This window comes from Puntigrus tetrazona, chromosome 15, assembly GCF_018831695.1.
Source record: "Puntigrus tetrazona isolate hp1 chromosome 15, ASM1883169v1, whole genome shotgun sequence".
NCBI lineage: Eukaryota > Metazoa > Chordata > Actinopteri > Cypriniformes > Cyprinidae > Puntigrus > Puntigrus tetrazona.
The window spans coordinates 1324629-1348200 of record NC_056713.1 but is presented as its reverse complement, the minus strand read 5'-3'; the positions used below and the strand labels follow the sequence as shown (position 1 = coordinate 1348200).

The window sequence follows — 23572 nt, the reverse complement described above, 5'->3', positions numbered from 1 at the left end:
ACCTGACCGCGTCTCTCCTCGGAGACCGGTCTCTTCCCGTGCATGCACGCTGGTGTCCTCGTGGGTCCAGGAAGGGTGCGCGATGGACCTCACCCGCCGTCCGAGAAGTGCGTCGTGGGACCCCGTGTGTCCAGGCTGTGAGCACACAGCTCATCCCACTCTGCCGCCGGGCAAAGAAACGACGGAGACGCCGCGGAAGAAGTGCCGCCCTCCGTCGCGCTGGGCCAGAAAAAGGAAGCGCGTCATGACCGCCGGACTCCGCCCCTTACCTGGACCCTTCCCCCTGGAACACGGCCTCAACCTTCACTTTCCCATTCACGCGAGGACACAGATCCCCTTTTATTTGGACACTTTTCCCTGGACACTTTATTATTTTTAGATTATTATTATTTTGTCAATAAAAGCCTCTCCGAGGCAACAGTGCCCACTGTGTCTGTCGACAATATATATATATATATATATATATATATATATATATATATATATATATATATATATATATATATATATATATATATATATAAAACTTGCATTCTATTATACAGGTGTGTGTTCTATTTGATGGCTTTTTCACAGCAAATCATTGCAAAAATTATCATAAATGCATAATGAATAAATCATTATGTATCATAAGCCATTGTACATGTAATTATTTAATTGTTAAACTGAATTGATAAATAAAATTGTTTAATAAACATTGGTGTACTTTTTTTTTATCTACTATAATATCAAAAATATTATAATGCAAAATAAAAGTGACATTTTTACTAGTGCTGTCAAACAATTAACTGCATCCAATATGTACATGTGTATATAAATACAAACAAATATATGTATATAAGAAAAATACTTTTTTTTATGTGGTATGATTTTTATATGTGGTATAACAGTGTGTTAATATTGATGTATAGTAATGAAACATTATATTATCTGCACTCGAATAAGGCTGATATTAATTTACTCAGATCTCCTAGTGTTTATCTAAAATATTTGAAACAACATTTTGTATCATTTTCAGATAATATTGGTTATAACGGTGTTACAGCATCCGCGCGTTGATTAATATCGTCATTAAATACTCCAGCAAATCTTATAAAGTTTTATTTACAAATTTGATGAGCAACACGATTCGTAAGGTTTGTATGAGTTCACCATACATCATTACGAAAAGCAAGAGCGAAGGCACAAGATGAGTATCTACATAGAAAAAAAGTTGTCCTTCTATTTCCTATCATACAGTATTTACAATTCAACACACGCACACACACACACACACACACACACACACAGCGCAGTTTGATCTATGGAACTGGAATGTACTGCAAAGAGCAATGCAAACCATTCAGGTGGACTGCAACCAATACCTGCAGCTGAACCTTGACTTCAGCCCGCCTCGACGGCTAAGTCAGTGCTGGGGTGCAGAACTATCTAGTGCTTTGTTCAAAAGACAGCCATCTTTTGTCTCGTGTGGTTTTGTTTACACATTAATAAAGTCTCTTTAGGCCGCTGTTGGCTAGCGTCACACACGGCTGGAGAATGACGGCAAAACACACGTTTTCAGTGCGTGTGTGGCCTGATGTAATCTGAGGTGGGATCTTCCTTCGCTCGTTCTGCCTCCAGAGTGGCTCTCGGAGACCGACAACAGGTGAGATAAGAGCAGGTCATCCTGGAACGAGACGGAAAGAGCGCAAGAACCAACTTGTTAATCGCTTGGCACCTAATCATTCAAAAGTAAATTAAAACACGTCTGCGTGAAGCCTCTTAATTTATGGGAATTATTAGCGCAGTCTCTTAAAGGGGCGGCTCGCTTTTTTTTTTCTTTTGCAAGTGAATGGGGACTGGAACGTGCAGGTTGAAGATCATTTGCGATTAATAGAGACTTCACATCAGAAAGAGAGGCGTATGTGCATTTTCTGTTTGTAAGTTCATTTTATGAATCAAACGTGAATATTTGGGAGATTCATTTATTCATAAAGGAGACCCGTGGTCTTTTGTGCTCGTCAGAAGCTCTCTCACATTTTTAACAATTTAACTTGATTAAAAATAAATGTTATTAATAATACATTTATTAATTTATTATTAATACAATAATAAATTAATCAAAAGTGGCCTTGAAATAATAAAATGAATGAAACTTGGCAACGATTGGTAAAAATCTTTATATGGAAAAGTCATTCATTCTTAAAGAGACAGACCCAAAAATGAAAACTCGAAATACCTTTCATCAATGCACAAGTTGAAGACTAACGCAGAAATTGAAGAATAAAGAAAGAAATTGTTGAATGAAGCTATTACTTTGTTTTCTTTGCACGCAAAATTATTCTTGTAGCCATTTTAATGACATCTTTGCTACATTTCTGGGCCCTGAACGTGCCGGCTCTCAGACTTCATCAAAAGTGTCTTAATTTCATGATTTACGAACGACATGAGGAATAGATATTTTCGATTTCAACAATTGGGTGCATTTTTTTCCATCCGCGTCATGCATGTTTGGACCACTATTTCATGTTTGGTTTTTCTTAAGCTTAAGAGCCCCTACTTCTTTTCATTATACGGTCAGAAACAACCCTAACGTTCTATTAAAATTCATTCATATTTGGAACAACCTGATGATCATTTTTTTATACTGTTCTAATCTTCCTTTTTATTTCATAATCTCACGTCAAATTTTAATATCGAAACAAAACCATAAATCTATGTAACTCTATAACCCCAAACATCTTGATCTATGGTGTTTAAAGCTCATTTCGAAGGCTAACGAAGCAGGGAAGGCATGACCTCACGTGTTTCACACCGGTTTGACAAAGGGCCCTTTTAGGCGTTTCAAAGGGAACTGAATAATTAGTGCCTTTCATGTTCGGCTTTTCACCACAAGGCTTTTGTCTCCTGCGATCGCATGTTTACACACACCACCCTCGGCTCTCGACGGCACGGACAGTTTGTCACTCGCTCATTTGCTTTGGCTTTCATAAAAACGAACACAGAAGTGGAGCGTTTCGACATCTCGGCTTCCAATCGACTCGCGTCTTGAATTCTGTGTAAATTCTATTACGAAATTTTGATTGATTGGTAATATAATTCAGGTCTTATTCATGATAAATCTCTCAGCGCGTCACGATAACATTGTGGCCGCATTTATTTCATTAAAAATACTGTGAAAACTGCTCATTATAAAACATCGTTACAATTTAAAATACCTGTTTTTATTGCATTTTAAAATGTAAAAAAATACATATTTTAAAACATTGCTGTGTTGACTTAATACGAATATTTCAAGTTATTTGACCTATTCCCTGTACCATATTAAATGCATGCATAATCTGATTCAGATGCATGCATTTATGACAGTTCAATGTAGCTGAAATATAGCATGAATGCATTTACACTCGCATGCTAACTTATAACAGCATAATGTTGTGAGTTTGGTGGTATATACTGTGTGTATATATATATATATATATATATATATATATATATATATATATATATATATATATATATATATAATGTTGGAAAAAATATACTGTACTACTATGAAACTATGAAACTGTTGGGAAAAGATACTATGCTACTATGAAACTGAAGCACCAGTATGATTTGTTCAGACGGCTGATTCATTCAAGAATCGTGAACGGACCGCTGAATCACTGATTCAAAGCTTCACTCACCTTCAGTTGCAGACAGCTGAGGCTGCAGAAGCCGAGAGTTTGAGCCATCCTCGGGGTCAGCTGGGGTCAGGCCCGAGCTCTGCGCGTCTCGTTCCTCATCCTCGTCGCACGAGGAGCATCTCCGCGTGGACCCTGAGGGACCGCCCGAGGTCGTGAAGGTCTGAACGAGCGGCCAGGCTTCTTCAGGTGCACATCCCACGTCTGCCCGGCTGCCGCCCAGTGATAGATTCACCAGTCTGTTCGGACAAAAAAACATGCCTTTATTGCTCAATGTTGGAGCTGTAATAAACAGAATTTTGAAATAAATTCCAATGCGACGCAAATTTTAGTTACTGTATTTTAAATGGTAATACACGATATTATTGTTAAAAAAAAGACAGAATTTTGTCAGCGGTTGTAAATGAATGTGTGAAGGACCCACCCTTCATTGAGACTGTTCTGAGAGTGATAGGGACGGCTCTCTCGGCCCCGGCTCTGGCTCCAGGGGTCATCGCAGCACAGGGACGGGATCAGGTGCACGGGACCTGGAGAACACACCGATCTAATGTCACGACTATCTAAATTCCTGTGACGTCTTTTAGAAAATGCTCATCTGACGGATGATTACTGGCTAACTGACATGTTTGGACTGGTCCAGAGAACACACACACCTCCTCGGCAGCCTTAAAACGTCTGAAAGCTGTGCGAAACTCACCGCAGGTCTGTCCGGAGCCGTGGCGGCAGTGACAACAGGGCCGCTGGGAAAACTCCAGGACCCTCCGGTCCAGACAAGACAGCTCGGAGCCCACGTAAGGACCCTCGTGGGACCTCAGTGAAACTGAGACACAAAAACAGTTTCATTAGTGCATCATTAGACAAAGATTAAACCATCAAATAAAATCATAGTAAAACCCTCTACTTTTTTTTTTTTGTTTTGTTTTAGTTTTTTTTCAACAGCAACATAATAAAAGTACAATAAATGTACAATGTACAATAAATGATTGATATAAATATATTACTATAAAAATTATGCAGCTGTTTAGGGTTAGTATGTTAAAAAAAAACAAGAAAAATGTACTTTTATTCATTTTAATTTTATACAACAGACTGATCAAAAATAGAGATGTAATAAGAATTTGAGATTTTAACATTGTTTCAAAAGATTTTGCTTTGCATTACATTTAAAATCATAGTAAAAACCCTGTATTGTACGGCATTATGTTTATTTATTTTTTTAAATTTATTTCTTAAATAGCAGCAACGGTAATATAATAAAAAAACAACATTTTATAATAAATTATTGATATTATATAGGCTAAATGATGCTGCTGAAATGTTTGGATTAGTTTGTTTCGTTTCTCTGCACTTTGCCTTGCTTTGATCAAAGACACACAAAAAATGTAATTCAGTCAGGTCACATTAAATCGGTTTTTAAAAATGGCAGTAAAAATTTTAACAATCTTTTAAAAAGATCGAAATGTTTTATTTTACGTTTAAAGAAATTCTGCTTTGCTTAGGAATACATTACATTTTAAATTATATTCAAATTAAAAACAACAATATTACTGTTCTTACTATAAAAAATGCAGTAAAAGTAACTTCTTTCCAAAAACATTTTTGAATGGTAGCAAAAATATTAATAGCGGTAATCCAAACTATATTAAACTATTCAAAAATATAGTCAATTCGCTTTAAGTTGCCAGATCAGTTAATATCATTACAAAAAAACTGATATCTGATACCTAGTAAAATTGTGAGAAGCAGAATATAAAAATTAATTTGACTGTGCTAACCGCAGTTCACACTAAAATGTAATAACAGTAGGAACGCAGCCAGCGAATAAATACTTATACTTTAACGCTGTTTAAAGAAACTCCCACATAAACGCCGTCACATGATCTCACCTGGTTTCTTCTCCAGCAGCTGTCTCTTACAGTAGATGACACACAGGATGAAGAGGGCGAGCAGGACGGTGGCCAGCGCACTGCAGATGACCGCAGCTAGGGCCATGTCTCTGGGGCTGGTCACCGCAGGCTGGACCGGGACAAAGTTCACTCGCCCCATACCTGACAGATACACAGCAGAGAGAGGAAGTGAGGTCACCGAGGGGCTCCGGTTCAATTTTTACTATTCACTCTCAGACAGTAAGTGCAACACAAAAGGACAGAACGTGTTGTTTAAATATTAACCAGGACCTGTCAAGTTCCAAAAAAAGGACAAATGGGAACATAAAACACCCATTTGAGGCTTTTTTTTAAGCTTAACCGGTTCATCCATTATTTACATTTACTGTATAAAAAAAGAGCTACATCGACATTCTGCTAAGATTCCTACTGAAGAAAAATTCTTTGAAATAAATGAGTAAAACATTTAATCCTACAAATTCGCATGGAAGCATTAACTACTTTTGTTCATTAAAATAAAGCAAAGTAAAAATAGTAATATTAGATAAAAAATTATAAATGTTGTGTTGTGAAATCGTACTAAATAGTACTAAAATAATTTAAAATACATACAAACTAAAACTGAAAATGTAATAAAACTGAACATATTAAAAATGAAATATATTAAAACATTAAAAATAAAAACTAAAATATGAATTAAAAAATATAGTATATCAACTATAAAAACTACATTATAAACGATTCTTTTAGCTAATAAGCTAATAAAAATTACAAAACCATTTAACGAAATTGCTAAAAATTCAAATGAAGTAAACTAAAAATATTAAAAATAAAAGTTAACTCAAATATTAATTAAAACAATTATTGCATATGAAAAAACTAGATGATAAACAAAAAAATAGCAATATTAAAAAGCTAAAAGAATTGTACATAATTGCTAGAAAATTCTAATTAATTAAAGGAATAGTTAACCTAAAAAATTAATTTCTGGTTGTTTTCTGCAAGAACGAGGAAATTCATACAGATTTGGAACTACTCCAGGATGAGTAAATGATGACAGGATTTTAATTTTGGGGTGAACTATTCCTTTACAGTCAAAATATGACAAGTTAATATGAATATTAATAAAATAATAATATTAATAAAAATTATCCTAGTATATAAACTAAAATAACACTGCAGGCCCAATTTACTTTAAAGCAAAATTGGAGAGGGTATTTTAAACAAATCTGGTTGAGAAGGAAAATTTTGGTGGTCTGAAACAGCTTGAAGGCACGAACTTTCCAGAAAAGGCTGCACCTTCTTTCACGTGGAAATCTTTTCCATGGTTCTTATAAGTCGAGATCAGGCACGGAACATTAGATGTCTGCAAACATCACACCGTTGACAACTATTTAAATTTCTGTTTGCCTCTGAGCGAAGAACGCAAAAGAACTTTCCCGTCAGTACTGTATGGAAAGACCTCCACCAACAGCTCCTTTAAAGATCTCCTAGCGTTGAAAACCCAGACATTATTTGAAGAGGCTTTCGCGTTCTCCGCTTTCCATTCATCCCACCGTGTGACCCGTTCTGTCTCATCTTCCGTTAAACCTGCCAAAACCAAAACCCCGGCTTGAGTGCGTGTCGCAGATCTCCTCTCGCTGCGGCTGGGAATCGTCTCCAAAGAAAACGCGGTTTAAATAGCAGAAATGTCCTGAAGGTGAAGGGCACATTCCCGGCCCGCCGATAATTTTTCACCCCTTCACCCCGGGCCAGTCGGGCCTTCACTTGCCAGTCTAGCGAGCCCATTATTAAGAGGCAGATCAAGGCCGAGGGCGGTCACTGCTATACGTTTGAAGTCGGGCTGGGGAATGTGTAATCAGCCTGAGAAAACAGCTGCCACAGTCTGAAGGCACCACAAGAAGTCTGATGTCACCGTCTAGAGAGCCTTCCCTACCCTGAAGTCAACCGCCATCTGAGGAAAAGCGAGGGACTATCGAGTGACTGATCTAGCCTGAAGAAGGGGTTTTACGGTCCGTGTTCTTCTGACACCGACTATTAAGTCATTGAGATAATTGGGGTTATCATGTTATCTGGTGTGTGCATCAATGTGTCCATCACTTAGGGCTGGAAAGACGGCTGTGTGGCGAGCTTTAAAGAGCGTACCTTCTTTCCGTAGCAAGTTAATCAATTAACAGAACGCCCGCGATGCGGACTTGGAATTGAAAACGCGTCGCTTTTCTCTATATATAACAATGTGTGTGCATTTATATATACATAATAAATAAACGCAGAAAACACACATATATTATGCAAACCAAAACTTTTATTTTGTATGCGATTAATCGCGATTAATTGCTTGACAGCACTAATTACAATATATTGCGTTACCCAAAAAATGACGTTACTTAACTAAGTAACGTCATTTTTTGGGTAACGCAATATATTGCGTAACTAAGTAACGTCATTTTTTGGGTAACGCAATATTTCGTAACTAAGTAACGTCATTTTTTGGGTAACGCAATATATTGCGTAACTAAGTAACGTCATTTTTTGGGTAACGCAATATATCGTAAGTAGTGCTGTCAAGCAATTAATCGCGATTAATCACTCTTTAGAAACGCATTGCGTTAGCTTTGCGTTACTTTTTTGTTGCTTCGTAGCTTGATAGGTTTTGCACAGGCTTCAAAGACTTCTTTAGGTAAAAAAGCAAAAATCTAGTCATTGAAAAAGACTTTTGCATTGTTTTCATTCAATGGCAGCAATCCGTAAGGCCGGAATACATCAAAACCCACAGCGACGGCACAGACATGCCTGTTTCCAAATCCTACACGGTCAGATTTCGGAAAACAAAGGCTACAACACACAGAGATAAAGCCTGTGGACTTCTTTATACTTGCCTATTATTTTGCCACGATGAAGTTAAATATGAACCAGGCATTTGTTCAACATCTTTTCATCGGATGGACACAAGCGTTCTTTATTTGCTCTATGGTAAATTAATCATTAAGCAAACATGGGCTTGGCCTTCACAGATACAAGTGCTCTTTGTGAGACAATGTCAACATCAGTTGAGCTTCTCAAAAGAAGTTTCTTTGTTAGAGATGTGTGCCTTTGTGCGCTCCGTTTGAAGACATGATCAAAACTATACGTGCAGAGCTCATCATTTAGTCTTATAGCGACTGATCTCTTTCATTGCATTAAAGCATCAGCGGATTTCAAAGATAGCTAGCTTTGCCAAGGTGTTTCTGTGTGTTTTTGCAGGTGTTTTGGGGGTTTTTAGTAAGCTGATATAGCGTTCTAGGTGGTTGGTACGTTCTTTGAGTTGTTGCTAGGTGCTTACTTTATGTCCCTGTAAAGAAGTCTCTATGACTGTCTGAATATGCCTTCCTTTATACTATAAAATAGGCAAACTATAGGTATATATATATATATATATATATATATATATATATATATATATATATATATATATATATATATATATATATATATATACTGTTCAAAATAAAACCCAAGTGTCTCTGTCCATAACATGACATAACATCCTGCAACATGTTTATGAGACTGCGTACAGACAGGAAGTAGACTACAACTACATTTTGCACGAGGTTTACCTACATCATTATATCGAGGGAACAAATTTTTCTCTCTGGAAGTTTCATACGCTCGAAGTATTTTGCATTACTTAGTTTGTGAAAGAAATTAATGAGGTAGAACAACAACAAACAATTGAGAAGAAATTTTAGATGCTCAACTCAGCGTAGTGTTTGTGGGTTAAGAGATACAACACTGGTTTAAAGACTTTTGTCGCACATACATTTTGGAGAGACAAAAGAAGCAGACAAAAGAAACTTTTTTGAGAACACGTGTTAAACACATATTTTCATGCTTATGTTCATACTTTTTGTGTGCAAAAAAAAAAGACTATTTAACACTTTTTTTCCTTCTGTTTCAGTCTTTGACGTGCATTCGTAACAGCATTAAGTCATAATATTTTGACGTCATTTTTGAGCTTCATAAAATTACGGCTGATGTCCATTGTTGTCACGTGGGCTATTTTAACAGTGTCTTTACTGCGTTTCTGGAACATTTCAGTTACGTTGCAGGGTCAGAAAAATATCCTAACTTGTGTTCCAAAGACGAACAAAGGTCTTAGTCTTTTTTCAGGGTGAATAATTAATGGCAGAATTGACATTTTTGGGTGAACTATCGCTTTAAGTCTACTTTCCAAAATGACAAATAAGCAACGAGAAAATATGACGTTTCCCTTTATGCTTTATTTATTTCATTTATTCAATCTTAGGACAGATGTATTTGTCGATGAAAATGATGCATTAGTGTAAATGAAATAATTCAATTCAAACCCTAACAAATTTAAACGGGTCTTATTTGCGAATTTAAATTCTAATTACAACTTTGTAGCGGTGTTCACTTGCCTTCAATTCGTAAATATGATTTATGATTTCAAATACGATGTCCGATTTTGCATTTGCTCACAACGTTTCAGAGAAAAAATAATAGGAGGCAAAAACGAAATGTTAGTGCTTTAACGCGGTTTTCACGAGAGAACGCACATGTTTTGTGAGTGAATGCGAAGTTTTCCCCCATCATCTCCTGATCCCATTGCACCCTATAATTTCTTTCTGAAGGCGATAAATTGCATGTGTGTATATTATGCGAGAAAACGGAAAAAAGACGGCAGAATGGCCTCACAGTTTGTACTTCTATCTACACCGTCACGTCTCAATGCCGGCGAATCTGGCCCAGCTGTGCGTTGTCCTCTTTCTCTTCACCTCCCCCCAAAACCAAAACCTTTCCCCTCTTATCAGCTGCCCACAGCTGCAGCAAACACAGACAAAGGGCGGCCCTTGAAAAGATCTCACCTGCTGATACTATCGCTGCTCTGCGCTCCATGAGCCAATAGACTGTTCTCTTTGATATGAGCGCCTGTTGACTTTAGAGAATGCCACACTCGAACACATGGCCTTGAGCCCGAAACAACTGTGGGGTGTGTAGTATAGAAGACCGTGTTGATCTAGATCCCGAGATTCCGAGCGGCTTGATGATTAAACGCTCCATACAAGAGCCACCATTACTCACTTCATTAGCTGCTGCGTTCGGGGCTTTCATGTCGGTGGGGATGGGCTCCGTTCTATGAGTGCCCTTGCTGTCTACAACATAGGCAGCATCATAACCCGTACAGACCCACACGGGCGACTTCTCACGTAAAACGCACAGGACACTCGAGTCACGGTTCAGTATATTAAAGTCTAAGAAGCTAAAAGCATTCAAGCCAAACACCCAAACCATAAAAAACTACCATTGCAAAACACAACTATTTTAATTTACATTTCTTTTATTCAATTGAACTATTTTACAACACTTCATAATAATAATAATAATTATAGAATATTTTATAATATACCTGTGTATATTTAATATGTGATATGTACGCTATATATATATTATTTTTATTTTTTTGTATTTTTTTATTGTATTTTTGTAAGAGTTTTTACCAATACTTCAAAGCAATTTGGATCGGAGCATTTTTCAGTTTTTCTTTTAATCAGAGGATTGTCTTTTATGCAGTGCTTCATCGCCCCAGACTAATCAAATAAGTCCATCAGTGACCCGCAAGACACACGAGACTCCAAGATGAAAGCCATCGCTAATTATGATCTATGGACTGAGCCAATGTGATGTAATCCCCTTCAGGTCAAATACCAAACCACTCAACTACTTTCATACTCCCGCGGTTCAAGCTTCAATACGAAACAGATTCCCTGCATAAAAGATCTTCCCACGACTGAACAGCACCGCGATGAAAAATACATCCAAGTACAGCACAGCAGCGGTCTCTTTTCATGCCGGGCTGCTTCCGGGGGTCTACATTCGGCGGCTTTGGGCTTGAATCCTAGTCGAAGTTAAAACAGAGGTGTTCGCAAAAGCAAAAAATGCCAGCTTCTATTACTCTCACCCATTACTGGCCCAGCAGCCGCCCGGCTCTCATGTGACCCCTTCATAAATTGGCTTCACATCAGTTCAGATGCTTAGATGGGACAGCTGTGAGGGCCTTTGCCAAATATTTAGAGCTATCCCATGACAAGAAAAGACAGCAGCAGATGAAACACATTAAAGCAGCTAGAGGAACCCATAAAATGGTGTTTTCTTCCTTTCGCTCTCAGGATGGGCCAAAGAGAGCGGAGTGTTTCTGGATTTATGGTCCTCTTTCTCGCGCAGCTGTGTGTTCGCCCCGGGCCGACACGAGGGCCTTTGAGATTTCACCACCCTCTGTCAGATAATGCCAGAGGAGAGGAACGGTCTGGAGTCCTTTCATCCGTTTGCACGCACAGTGGGCCCGAGCAGCTACCTGCACCAGATCTGGTCCTGGAGTCAAGCTACAGACGGAAATACTGAGCTTTTTGCTTCAAAAACTAAGGAAAATATACTGTAACTCGAAACCTTTGTCCCCGGTCCAAAACGAACATCTATTAAAACTTGGCTGGAAAAAACTCTTGCTCTGATATCTACAACTTTTTTAAAAAAGTTTCTAGCACATGACAACCAACAATTACATGTCAACTCTTTGGCATTTAGACACTTCTCTCAACAGCAAAGAAATATTTAGTAACCAAGGCTTATTTTTTTCTTCTGTATGCTTTTTATTTTTTAATTTTTTTAATTAAACTTTGTATTATTTATTTTTATTTATATATATATATATATATATATTTTTTTTTTTTTTTTTTTTGTATTATTCCAGATTTATGACAATTATTATAATTTGCCTATTAAAGTAGTAGCCATATGTGTATATTCATTCATTCATTCATTATTTCTTTCTTTCTTTCTTTCATTTATTTACTGTTAGACATACTTTTGTGTAGTAACCAAAAACATTTCTTTTTAATTCAATTAAATTAATTACAATTTTATATTTATTATTTTATGTACAATTTTACTTTCTTTATTGCTTTATTTTATATCATTCGATCATGTATTCCAGTTACAACAGTGTACAATTCATGGTAGCCATTAAGAAGAGACTCAAAGTAGTAGCTATATATACATACTTACTTATTAATTTATGCATTTATTTACTCAGCCTACTTACTACTTAGAAATACTCTGTATAGCAACCAATTTATTTTTAATAATTTATTTTTAATATTTTAAAATGATACATTTACAGCAATTATTTAATTGTATTTTATTTTATTTTACGACATTTAATACAATCTATGATCGCTTTAGAAATAATTTATGGTAGCTATTAAAAGAACTCATGTAGTAACTATAATGAAGTACACACAATGTATGGCATTATCAATAAACTATGTACAAACCAAAAAAAATTCCTTTTTTAATGTTACATTATAAATGCTACATTTTACATTATTTTATTATTTTTGATGCCAGTTAAAGCCACAGCCATGGTAATCAGATATCACTTTTATAGATAGTACCCTTTATAGCTAAAAACAAAGAAGATACCCGTGTCCTCTAGTAAAACGCTACTAAAATGAACCCAAATCATAGCTCATGATGATTACACAATAATCCAGAGAGTACACAGAGATCAAATTCTTCACACGCAGGGGTCTTTCCGGCTGCAAACCTCTGGAAGTCGCTCGCTTCTGTACAGGGCCGTTCACCGGTGGGTAAAACCATCTCAATTAACAGCCCAGACCGCCGCGGAACAATGCGCCGCTTTGTCAAACCCTACATACCCAGTGTGTGTTTGCAGAGGAAAGCCACGAGAGTTACGTTTATTACCTTCGCCTGTGTTCTGACTTGTAAAAAAAAAGAAAAAAAAGAGGCATTTATTCGACTGTAAAACTCTGCCGTATGAATCACCGAGACTGAGTGGGTCATCATCTCTCAGATTATTATTAATGCAGCTGTTTGTATGATGGCCCCTTTTAAAGGATTACCCTGAAAAAAAAATCTGTCATCGTGTACTTGATTATGTTTTTTTTTTTTTTTTTGGTCAAGTGGAAAATAACTTCCAAAATTTAAATAAAAAAATAAATAAAATAAAAGTCTGAAGTGGTCGTGTACTGATAATCTTGCAATCGTGTTATTACTTTAAATTAAAGAAATATGTATAGATGAACTAACCTACATAGACCAAATAAAAAAATATAGATTTACTAAAAAAAATATTCAAAATATGACAAAATTGTCACTAAACAACCTTTTAATTTCACTGATGTTTATTACAACTATAACCGTGCTCTGATGCTGATATTCTTTTCCTGACGATTTTCTTCCTCAAGGATTGAAGTAATAATAAAATATTAATCCGCAGTAATAAATAAATGCGCTTACAGTGTGGTTCATACGGAGGAGGCGGATCTCCACACGGGATACACTCCATATCCTGGAATCCACTCAGCTTCGTCTTTCTGTAAAATCTGAAAGAATAAAATGCATATTATTTTTTTAGCAATAACAGTGAATTAAACAGTGACAGAAAAGACATTTATTAATTTTTCTAATTAATGCTTTTGAACTTTGTACTCATTAAAGACAAAAATATTTCAATGTTGGTAATAAGTAGAATTTGTATATCAGATTAATTTCTGAAAGACCATGTGACACTTTAGACTTGGAGTAATGGTGCTTGAGACATAAACATTATTGCTTACATTGAATTTTTATCAAATAAATACATCCTTGGTGACCACAAGGTACTTTTCTTTCCTAACCCCAAACCTTTGAACAATATTTGCTGAGAAAAACCGCCAACTGAATATAATTCATAGATATAATATTATTGTTATGGTCGATTAAGAAACTGGATAAACAAAAAGTTCATTTTACAATTAAAATAGACTTAGGGGTGTTTACAAAAGACATATTTCTATTTGTTGGATTACGAAAATATGCATTCCATCTTGCCGCTTTAAATTTTCTTATTATATGACAGCAGTAACTATTTGAACTATTCAGTACAACATGAGAAATACTCCAGCGTTAGTTACAGTAAGAGCCCTAAGAACACATTTTTATAAAATGACGTAAATGAACTTCGAGAGTAATGTGAAGAGCTGCCTTCAGCATGTCGTACTGTGCCAAAGCACTTAATTATGGGTAATCAAAAGTTATTAAGAAACTTATCTGGTGGGAGCAGGATGCTTCTGAGGGGGAAACTGGTAGCTCTTGCAGCGAGAGCGAAAAGCAACTCTTTAAAAACCTGACATGTTTTAGCTTCTAGGGCATGTCTGGGCCTCGGGTTTATTTCCCTGACCTGGACTTTTTGGCTTTGTTCGCGACTGGAGGAAAAAGTGCTGGTAAATACAACCCAGCACTAGGTAAAATATAGACAACCCCAACTACTGGGTTGTTTAAACTCTAAATATTGAAAAATATTTAACCCAACTGCTGGGTCAAAATTGACAGTTGCTGGGTTTGTCTATATTTTCCTCAGTGCTGGGTTATATTTAACCCAGCATTAGTGTACTGACTTACTTTTAGATACTCGTTACTTTTAGATTACTTTTGACCCATCTCCGTTTTCACACTGATTTAAACAAGATAATCTTGTAACATATTTATATAATGTATTTTATATAAATATGTTACAAGATTATCTTGTTTAAATAGATATATATATATATATATATATATATATATATATATATATATATATATATATATATATATATATATATACTCACATGCATGTATGCATTTTGAAAACAAGTTATATGCATATTCATGTTAATAGATTTTAAATATATATATATATATATATATATATGGATTATATACATGCATATGTGTGTGTATTTATATATACATAATAAATATACACATTACAGACATGTACATTACGTAAACAAAAACTTTTTTTCTTTTAAATGCGATTAATCGCCATTCATCATTTGACAGCATTAGTAATCATGTAATCTATAAAAAAGCAGCTGACTATGAGTTTTTAAAAATTTAATCAATTTTTTTTGTAATCTGAAACCAAAGAATCTTTTGAGGAATATAAAGATCCCATGGATTCTTCATAAAACCATCAATGGCCAACACGGAAGCTTTATTTTTAAGAGCACAGATCATTAAAATGTTTAGGGGAACCCGAAATGCTTCTCCTACAGCATCGCTGTGAAAACCCCCTGTTGAAGCTTCATTATATTCTGACTTAAGCCCGTGGTTTCTGAAAACGCCCATCGTGCTTTATTCTATACAATTGCGTTCCTATGGCTGACTCACCCGGGCAGGCAGTCTCCGCACACGGCGTTGCTCGTGGTGGAGCAGTTCCCCTTCTGGAAGCGGTTGAGGAGGGAACAGTCCAGACAGGGCTTGCATTTCTGCAGGCTGCGGTCCTCTTTGAAGCGACTGGCTCTGCAGGGCACACACTGGGCATCCTCCCCATAGCCAAAGCCACATTCCTGCGAGGATTAACGGAAGATATCTCACTGCCGAGGAAGGGAAGGGCGAGGGAGAGCCGCGCTAAAGAAAAGCGCCAATGTGGACTAACAAGAGGCCGAGATGAAATAATGATCACTGTGTGTGTGTGTGTGTGTGTGTGTGTGTTTGTGAGATCCCCACTGAACAAAGGCCAAGCTTCTTTTCAGAGAGTCTATCTTACACAGGCAATAATCTCCCTGACTCTCACGGGATCAATGAACAGCCTTCTGCTCCGGGCCCCCGAAGGGCTCCGCATTTGAATCAGAAAGGCCCACGGGGACGCCCATTGTTGGTTTATTGGGAGTTTATTGCGGAGGTTTCGTCAGGCCTCTCTTCGGCTGAAGTGTGTGCGAGGGATATTGATATTGAGAGGTTTTGGTAAGCGTAACGCGGAAAGAGAAGAAATGCCTTAAACTAAAAGATTTACGGAGATGAAAGATTTGAAGTTTAAATCTTTAAGTTCATGTTTGCACAATAATGTTCGCTTTTGTGTTCGATTCTAACCACGGAATCGAGAATGCACACACACATTTCAATATTACATTAAAATTATTTTGTATATACAGTTCCTCCAAACGACTTTAGGCCTCATGTTCCTTAAGGATTCATTCACTCTTTCCCTCGCTCATTCAGGGTTGAAACATGACCCAGAAATGTTCTACAAGTTTCGTGAGCTTCGTCCCGAAAAAGTGATCTGTGTGCATGTACGCAAATCCAGACCGTGAAAGAAAGCTGAGGTCTCGGTGTCTAGCTGTGGGGTCGAGAAGAATTCTCAGCGCTCTTGAATAAAACAAGACAACACCCTTTGCATTGTTCCCTAAATACAGGCCTATTTCATTTCAACGCGAGATGCAGAACAGTGCAGTGCAGTGGGATAATATGAGGCGGATCGTACAGCACACATGCGACGTCTAAGCAAAACACGACGAAGAGACCACAGGGAAAGTGTCTGAGCATGACTAAATGAGGATTATAACAATACACCAAAATACAGTCGTCTTTATCTAAGCAACTAGCAGCAAAACACTGGTATTTTGCTCACAAATGAGACAGAAAATTCATCTGGGAAGATGTTCTAATGGTCTTTACTATGTTTTGCCACATTGAGTTTGACGTTAAGAAGTGAAATGTAAGCAAACTCTTTTTTTTTTCCAGGCTCCGGGATCTAAACTGAAATCTTAAGTGCGCTTAATTAGCATTACTCAGAACAACCCCCCCCCTCCTGGTCCACCCACTTCAATAAACAATACCAGAGTCTTTTCAAAACTCTACTGACAGTAATCAATCTGGAATACGCTTGTTTGCTTTTAATCCTTTCCACATTTCTTGCCGGAATACATTCAGCGTTCGCCCCAGCCAGATTTCTCAAACCGTAAGCGAAGCGAAGCTTTACGGAATTCGAATAATGCCTCGTGCGGCTAGCTAACGGAATGCATCGATCAAGACGTTTATCAATGAAACCCACCGAATATGGACAAAATATTGTCACAATCTAAAATGTTTCTTGTTGAATATCTATTTTAAAATATATAATTAATATAAATAAATTAAATATATAATTGATTTCTATATAAATGTGATGGCCGAGCTGAATTTTCAACAGCAGTCTTTACTTTTGTAGAAATTCTGATCATTTTTTAAGGATTTTTTGTTAACTAGAAAATTTTACTAAATAAATTTAGATTCACTGTAAAAGTCTTTACAGTGACTTTTTTTACTTTGCAATTTTTTACTTTTTACTACAAATTTTTGAAAGGTACAGTACTGTGGTTTCCACAAAAATACTAAGCAGCACAACTGTTTTCAACACGGATAATAAGAAATGTGAAAAAAAATCTAAAAAAATAAAAACTGTTGTTTTAAATTGTCGTAATAACATGAAAACTTTCGCAACTGTAATTTTGAGCAAATAAATGCAGCTTTGGTCAGTATACAACGCTTCTTTCAAGTGTCCCTTGAAGGCTTCTAGACATCTTAGAAATCTGCCCTAAGATGCTTCTTCAACTTTATAAACAGCACAATCTGTAACTGTGATCCATTAAACAAACAAATCTCCTCAAACAATCCCGTTCCCACCAGACGCATTCCAGCAGAGGAGCGTCACGTGGAGAAAAGTGAGAGGACCTTTGTGGTTTGATATCACCGTGCGCTATTGTTTTTTCCCAGCTGCCCCTTCACAAGTCAGGTTGCCCTTACCCGCCTGCATTTCCACCACACTGAGCTGGATTAGAGAAGAGGCTCATATATCATTAACGTGGAGATCGGCTTCAAACAGGGGCCTTCTTTCTACACCGTGATCCAGTTTCCCGGCTTGGGCACACACGGATTACCGGCCTGCGTGAGAGAGCCAGTGACAAGAGCTCTCCACAAAGCCTGGCCAGGGGATCAGATGGGGTTCAGCCACTGTTAGAGCAGACCGATTTGGCTCTCTCAACACAAACCCTCCAAAGACTGCATATAGGCTGCCTGAACAGAACGACAGCTGTTGTTGCCCAGCCGCAGCCCATATAAGACCGTCCTCTCCAGCAGGGCATGAAGGATCGGGGGGGAAGGTGAATAAAAGAGGTACGGTCACTCCGTTTGAAGGCATGATGCCATTCCCGGAGAGATAATCAACAACAGAGCGAAGGGGGGAAGAGAAATCTAAGGAGCTCTGTAACCCCCTGTGGTTTGTCTGTTGGAGTGTGCTGCTGGGATCTTCCAGCGTTTAAAAGTTCAAACAGATAGCTGGACCTGAGATAAAAGCCATTCAGGCTCGCAAATACAGCTTAGAAAGCGTCGGCGTGTCAGAGCTGTGGCTTAGTAGCTTTCCTTTTGAGCTGTGGTGCTAATATAGGTAATAGGAGTTTGAATCTGGCTTGCGACATTTATAATCCAAACTGGACATCAGATACAAGCCAATGAGGATTCAGACTCCCAAATATGACTCTCAAAGTGTTTGTGTGTCAGAGCTGTGGCTTATTAGATCTGACTGTGGGCTGCGGTGCTAATATAGGTAATAGGAGTTTGAATCTGGCTTGCAACATTTCATAATCCAAACTGGACATCAGATACAAGCCTATGAGGGTTCAGACTCCCAAATATGGCTCTGAAAGTGTTTGTGTGTCAGAGCTGTGGCTTAGTAGTCTTTACTATGATTTGTGATGTGCTTATACAGGCCATAGCGGTTCGAATCTGGCTCACAAACTTCCTAATTACGTTTCCCCTCATTTTCTGTTCTTTCCCTACGGCTTGTTGCAATACGGCAGTGATCCGACCCAACTATTGTCTGTGTACAGATATTTGAGCTCCCTGTACAGTGCAACTTAAATTAAATGTATTTAAATGAAAAGTTAAGAATGCCACCTCTATTCTTTCCAATTGCCTGTTTTCATCCAGGAACAATCTTGTCTAGGACGACTCACCAAACCAGTACCTGCAAGTACCATTTTTCCACTATCTCCAGATCAGATTTGAGCGAGTATGCCAAGCAAAACAGCAGGATGGATGTGTGATAGAGAAGAAAGCTGGATGGAGTAAAGCATGTTCAGACACACAAGCGTTTTGAAGTCAGCATATTTAAAACCCAAAAACACTACTAAATTAACCTGAACCCTCCTGCTCATCAATACTCTCTATCTAAGCAAAGGGTGAACTTTTTACTTCACCCAGCAGGTAAGCTTTAAGGGTGAATCTCGTAAAACCTGTCAAGAACATATCTGGGTCATATTTCACCTCAAATCAAAAGAAGAAAGTAATTAGATTTTGCTTAAAGAAATTAAACTTGGGAACAAGTTACAAAAATAAAAAAGTATTGCATTGCATTTAATAAAAGTAAACTTTATATTTAATTCATATTTAATTGTCATAAAAATAATGCAATCAATGATTTTAAACACACTTTGGTTTGCCAATACAAAATAAAAATATTATAAAAAATTATAAAATAAATATTAAAAATAAAAAAAACTGAAATATACTAAAATCTATTAAAAATGCTCAAATAAGGCCCTAAAAAAGACGGCCAAGTCGGGTTTCACTTAGCATGTAATCCTCTATGACGCTTAGCAGTCAGCAATGTGTGAGGTCTGTTTTGAAGAAACTGCACATCTGAATAAGGATTAATTTGTTGACGGATTATCAAAGTCCTGAATTACTTCCAGAATCATTTCAAACAATAGTTAAAAAGCACAGAAAGTCGCCATTTATTCACTCTCGTGTTGTTCCAAACTCCTATCTGTCCAAAGCCGTTCTTTGTCTGATTTGTGAAAAAAATATTTAGAGTTAGTATGAAATTAGCCACCTACGAATTGGTTGTGAGATAACACTGGCTGCTACGTCACTACTGGCAACCGATGCATAAAACATTATTAAAACACCGTTAATGACGGTGAGTTCACCTGACTGATCCGCTCTTAAATCAAACGGACTGGTTTCTCGAGACACAATGATCTTGATGCGTGCAAACTTTTAAAATAATATGTGGCTGCGCAAATGATTTTACTTTTGGCTGTATTATCACTTTAACAATTACAACATGCCTATCAACAAAACTTGGCTGTTAACACCTTTTTTTAGGTGAAAGACAGTGTGTAGGTGGGGGTTTTACAAGTTGTTTAACTAGTCGTGGATCTGAGAAACAGCAAAAGGGCGTCATCTCTCGTACAAACAAATCATCTAGAAGAGCTTCTGAAGTGTCAGACGCTAAAATGCCAAAAATGTAAAGGTGTTGCTGTTGTCACCACATTTATTCTAAGGTTAAGTGTAATTTGTGTAGTAAAAATAATGACTCTTTTTAAACAGGTTTCCCAGCACTCCTCCCATCCGCCATTGGTCACAACAAACAGATAGCCCCGCCCCCGAACCCAAGCCATTGGTTGAGCCGCCGATGCTGTTGTTGGGCGGGTCGCGGCGGTTAAACAAACAAAGCAATGTTTTGATAACACCACAGAGACCGAGTGTTTGTACCTTTGTGGAAAATAAACCTACTCGTACTGTACCGCTAGCTAAACTGGGACAAGCAACGTATCCTAACGTCGAAATTAAACTCAAAGTGACTTGTGAAATTGTTGGCTCTAAAGAATGAGGTAAACCACACATGCTTGAACACAAAAAAGCGGGCAATCATTCACCATCTCCTCAGGCCCCCCAAAGCATTAATCGGCCGAAAGCATTGAAGCGTATAACTGATAAGCGCGTGTTCGTGTACACTGACATGAAAGTCGTGTGGTTAAAAGAAGCGACAGCAAGATGTACCTGCATCTACCCAGGCGTAAAGCGTGTAGTGATTCCCACCATTCAGAAACACCCCAGACCTCCGTTTCGATTGGGTTTATAGCCCAAAACCACGTAATTTCTTAACATGCCTTGTTTACGAGGCCTTGAAGCTCTCAGGGGTGGCAATGACATTAAAAGGCTTGAAGGAAAAACAGAAGATCGCGAGCAGAAGTGTGGGTGTAACTGATTAAAGCGTGGCCAGAGCTCTACAAAGGAGACCAGCGGTTTACCCTCTCTCTTTATGAAAAGGAGGAAGCAATAAATAATTGGTCGGGACAAGCTATTCAAAACACTGGCATCCCCTCTTTATTGGTGAACTCTTTGCTTTCGGTCAGTTTGGTCTTGAGGTCTTTCGTGAACTCTTGACGGGAACTCGTCTTTTTTTTTCAAAACAACTCAAAGTACAAGCACCTAAATATATCCGAGCATTAATCCGGCTGCGGTAGGCGCCGAACGGAAAAGAAATCCAGAATTGAGCTCGACTGGAACCAATTCAAAGGAGCCGAGTGCTTCGGAAATGATGTCTGAGATGTAATCTTTTTAGGAAATTAGAAATGCTAGTTTTGATGTGTGCGCCAATGTTTCGAATTAGATAAAGCATAAATAAATAACCCGGCGAAGGATTGGCAAACCTTGGATAGCTCTTGTCCAGCATCACACTGCCGGCAGGGGATACAGTTTCCAAAGTGATCCTTGTATTCCTGTTCCCTGCAGTCTCTTCTCTCCTCTGCCATGACTGCAAACTGTGAGGAAGATGAATCAAACACGGTTAATTGTCCCTTAATATATCACTGGAGGTTTACCGAATCGGAACGTGAGCATCATTTTAGAGCTGATAGGTCGTTTTTTTTAACTCGTGAAGTTAGCAAAAAAGGGAACGGAACATACCATAAAACACAGCTGAAGGACGAATATCCTCTGAAGAGGAAAACTGGAGAGGATCAAAGCCCGGGGCATTGTGAAAGGTCTTTCCCACATACGCTGTGAACGCAGAAATCCTTTGATGAATGATTAATGGAGGACGCTATTTGCATTATCTTTCATAACTGTGTGAACACCGAGCAAACAATGATTATGATAAATAAATAGCCTCTTTTTAACCACTGCGTGTTGGTATCAGTAGACTCTGCGGGTGTTTAATATTTAAAGAGACTCAACATCGACGGAGTTGGATACAGATGCAAATAATTAAAAATAGGGTAATATTGGTAATGAGATAATACTCAATTTTCGTGGATTTCACTTACAAATACATTCTGGCTTATACTGTTATGTTCAGAAAGTGCTTGCTTTGGATTGGTTCTGGGAGTCTGTGTGTGTGTGTGTGTGTGTGTGTGTGTGTGTGTGTGTGTGTGTGTGTGAGAAGGGGTATATTTATTAACCAATAAGCAATAAACATCAAAACACTGCAATGTAGAAAAGCCTATATATTGTATTTAAACAACTATTATTGATATTCAACATTAATAAATAAATGCATTTGAAAAGAGAGAGAGATCTATTAGTATAGTAGTTATTAGTAGCTTATTATTGGTTATTTTTTATGTAGTTGCTTTGATTGTCGTTATTATTCCTAACATTATTATAAAAAATGAGTATAAGATGCTGCTTTTTGTCTAGACCTAATAAATGTTCAGTTTTGTTGTAATTTCGATATTCAGAGATGTACCAAGCTGCTGGTTGATTTTGTGGTTCTTGTTGTTATTATTTTTCATGTACCTATGTTACAGTACTTATGGTACTGTTGTCTTACACGTGAAATCAAACCGTAATAAAGTAAAGTATAAAATACGGTTACCTTTTTCGAGCCCCGGCATAAAAACACCGTACCGGACGAAATAGTTTTCTAAAGGCTTTAGGATTTATATGAAGCGAGTCGAAAGCTGCGCCTCAAAACTTTCCTTACCGATTAATCAACGCGTCGCTCGCGAGATCGCCGTCTCCGACGGAAAGCTGTTCGGGAACGGGATGTGATCCAGCGCGCTCGCCGCCGAGGTCTGAACCCGTCCAGAGTCCAGCCCCGAAGTCAAAGCTCAGAGGAAAGCCCGATCCGATCTCCCAGCGGCATGCGCATCAAAGCCGCAGACGCGTCCTGGACCGAAGCGCTTTTAAACCGGCCCGTTTGTTCACTTGCAGGTTCCCTCCGCGGGTTAATCCGTGCACCCGCGAGCGCGAGAGAAGCCCGACCGCGCGATCCCGAGGCAGGAGCGGATCCGATCTGATCCGCCGCGAGCGTTTGATGCAGAATTCCCTTTCATCTCCGTGACGTCACCCGGCGAGCAGCGATTGGCTGGGTCTCCGCGCAGGGAGAGGAAACTTTTCACATCGGGATCGGTTTCTTGAAATCAAACCTCGCGC

The 23572-nt window shown here is 38.0% G+C and overlaps 1 protein-coding gene across 2 annotated transcripts; it reads right to left on the bottom strand.

The window, feature by feature from the left end:
- Nucleotides 1-1085: 1085 nt before the first annotated feature.
- On the bottom strand, nucleotides 1086-23455 carry tnfrsf19 (tumor necrosis factor receptor superfamily, member 19). 2 transcript variants are annotated; one of them, XM_043259846.1, is made up of 10 exons: nucleotides 23121-23455; nucleotides 22103-22212; nucleotides 21847-21957; nucleotides 15761-15939; nucleotides 13865-13950; nucleotides 5552-5713; nucleotides 4363-4485; nucleotides 4090-4192; nucleotides 3669-3904; nucleotides 1086-1666 (listed from the first exon to the last, which is right to left on the bottom strand). In XM_043259846.1, the coding sequence occupies exons 2-10, from the start codon at nucleotides 22190-22192 to the stop codon at nucleotides 1662-1664; spliced, it is 1095 nt and encodes a 364-aa protein (XP_043115781.1). In that variant the 5' UTR covers nucleotides 22193-22212; nucleotides 23121-23455; the 3' UTR covers nucleotides 1086-1661. The 2 variants fall into 2 exon arrangements, with proteins under 2 accessions (XP_043115781.1, XP_043115780.1); XM_043259845.1 differs by having other exon boundaries at nucleotides 22103-22195; nucleotides 23121-23454.
- Between the last annotated feature and the right edge of the window lie 117 nt (nucleotides 23456-23572).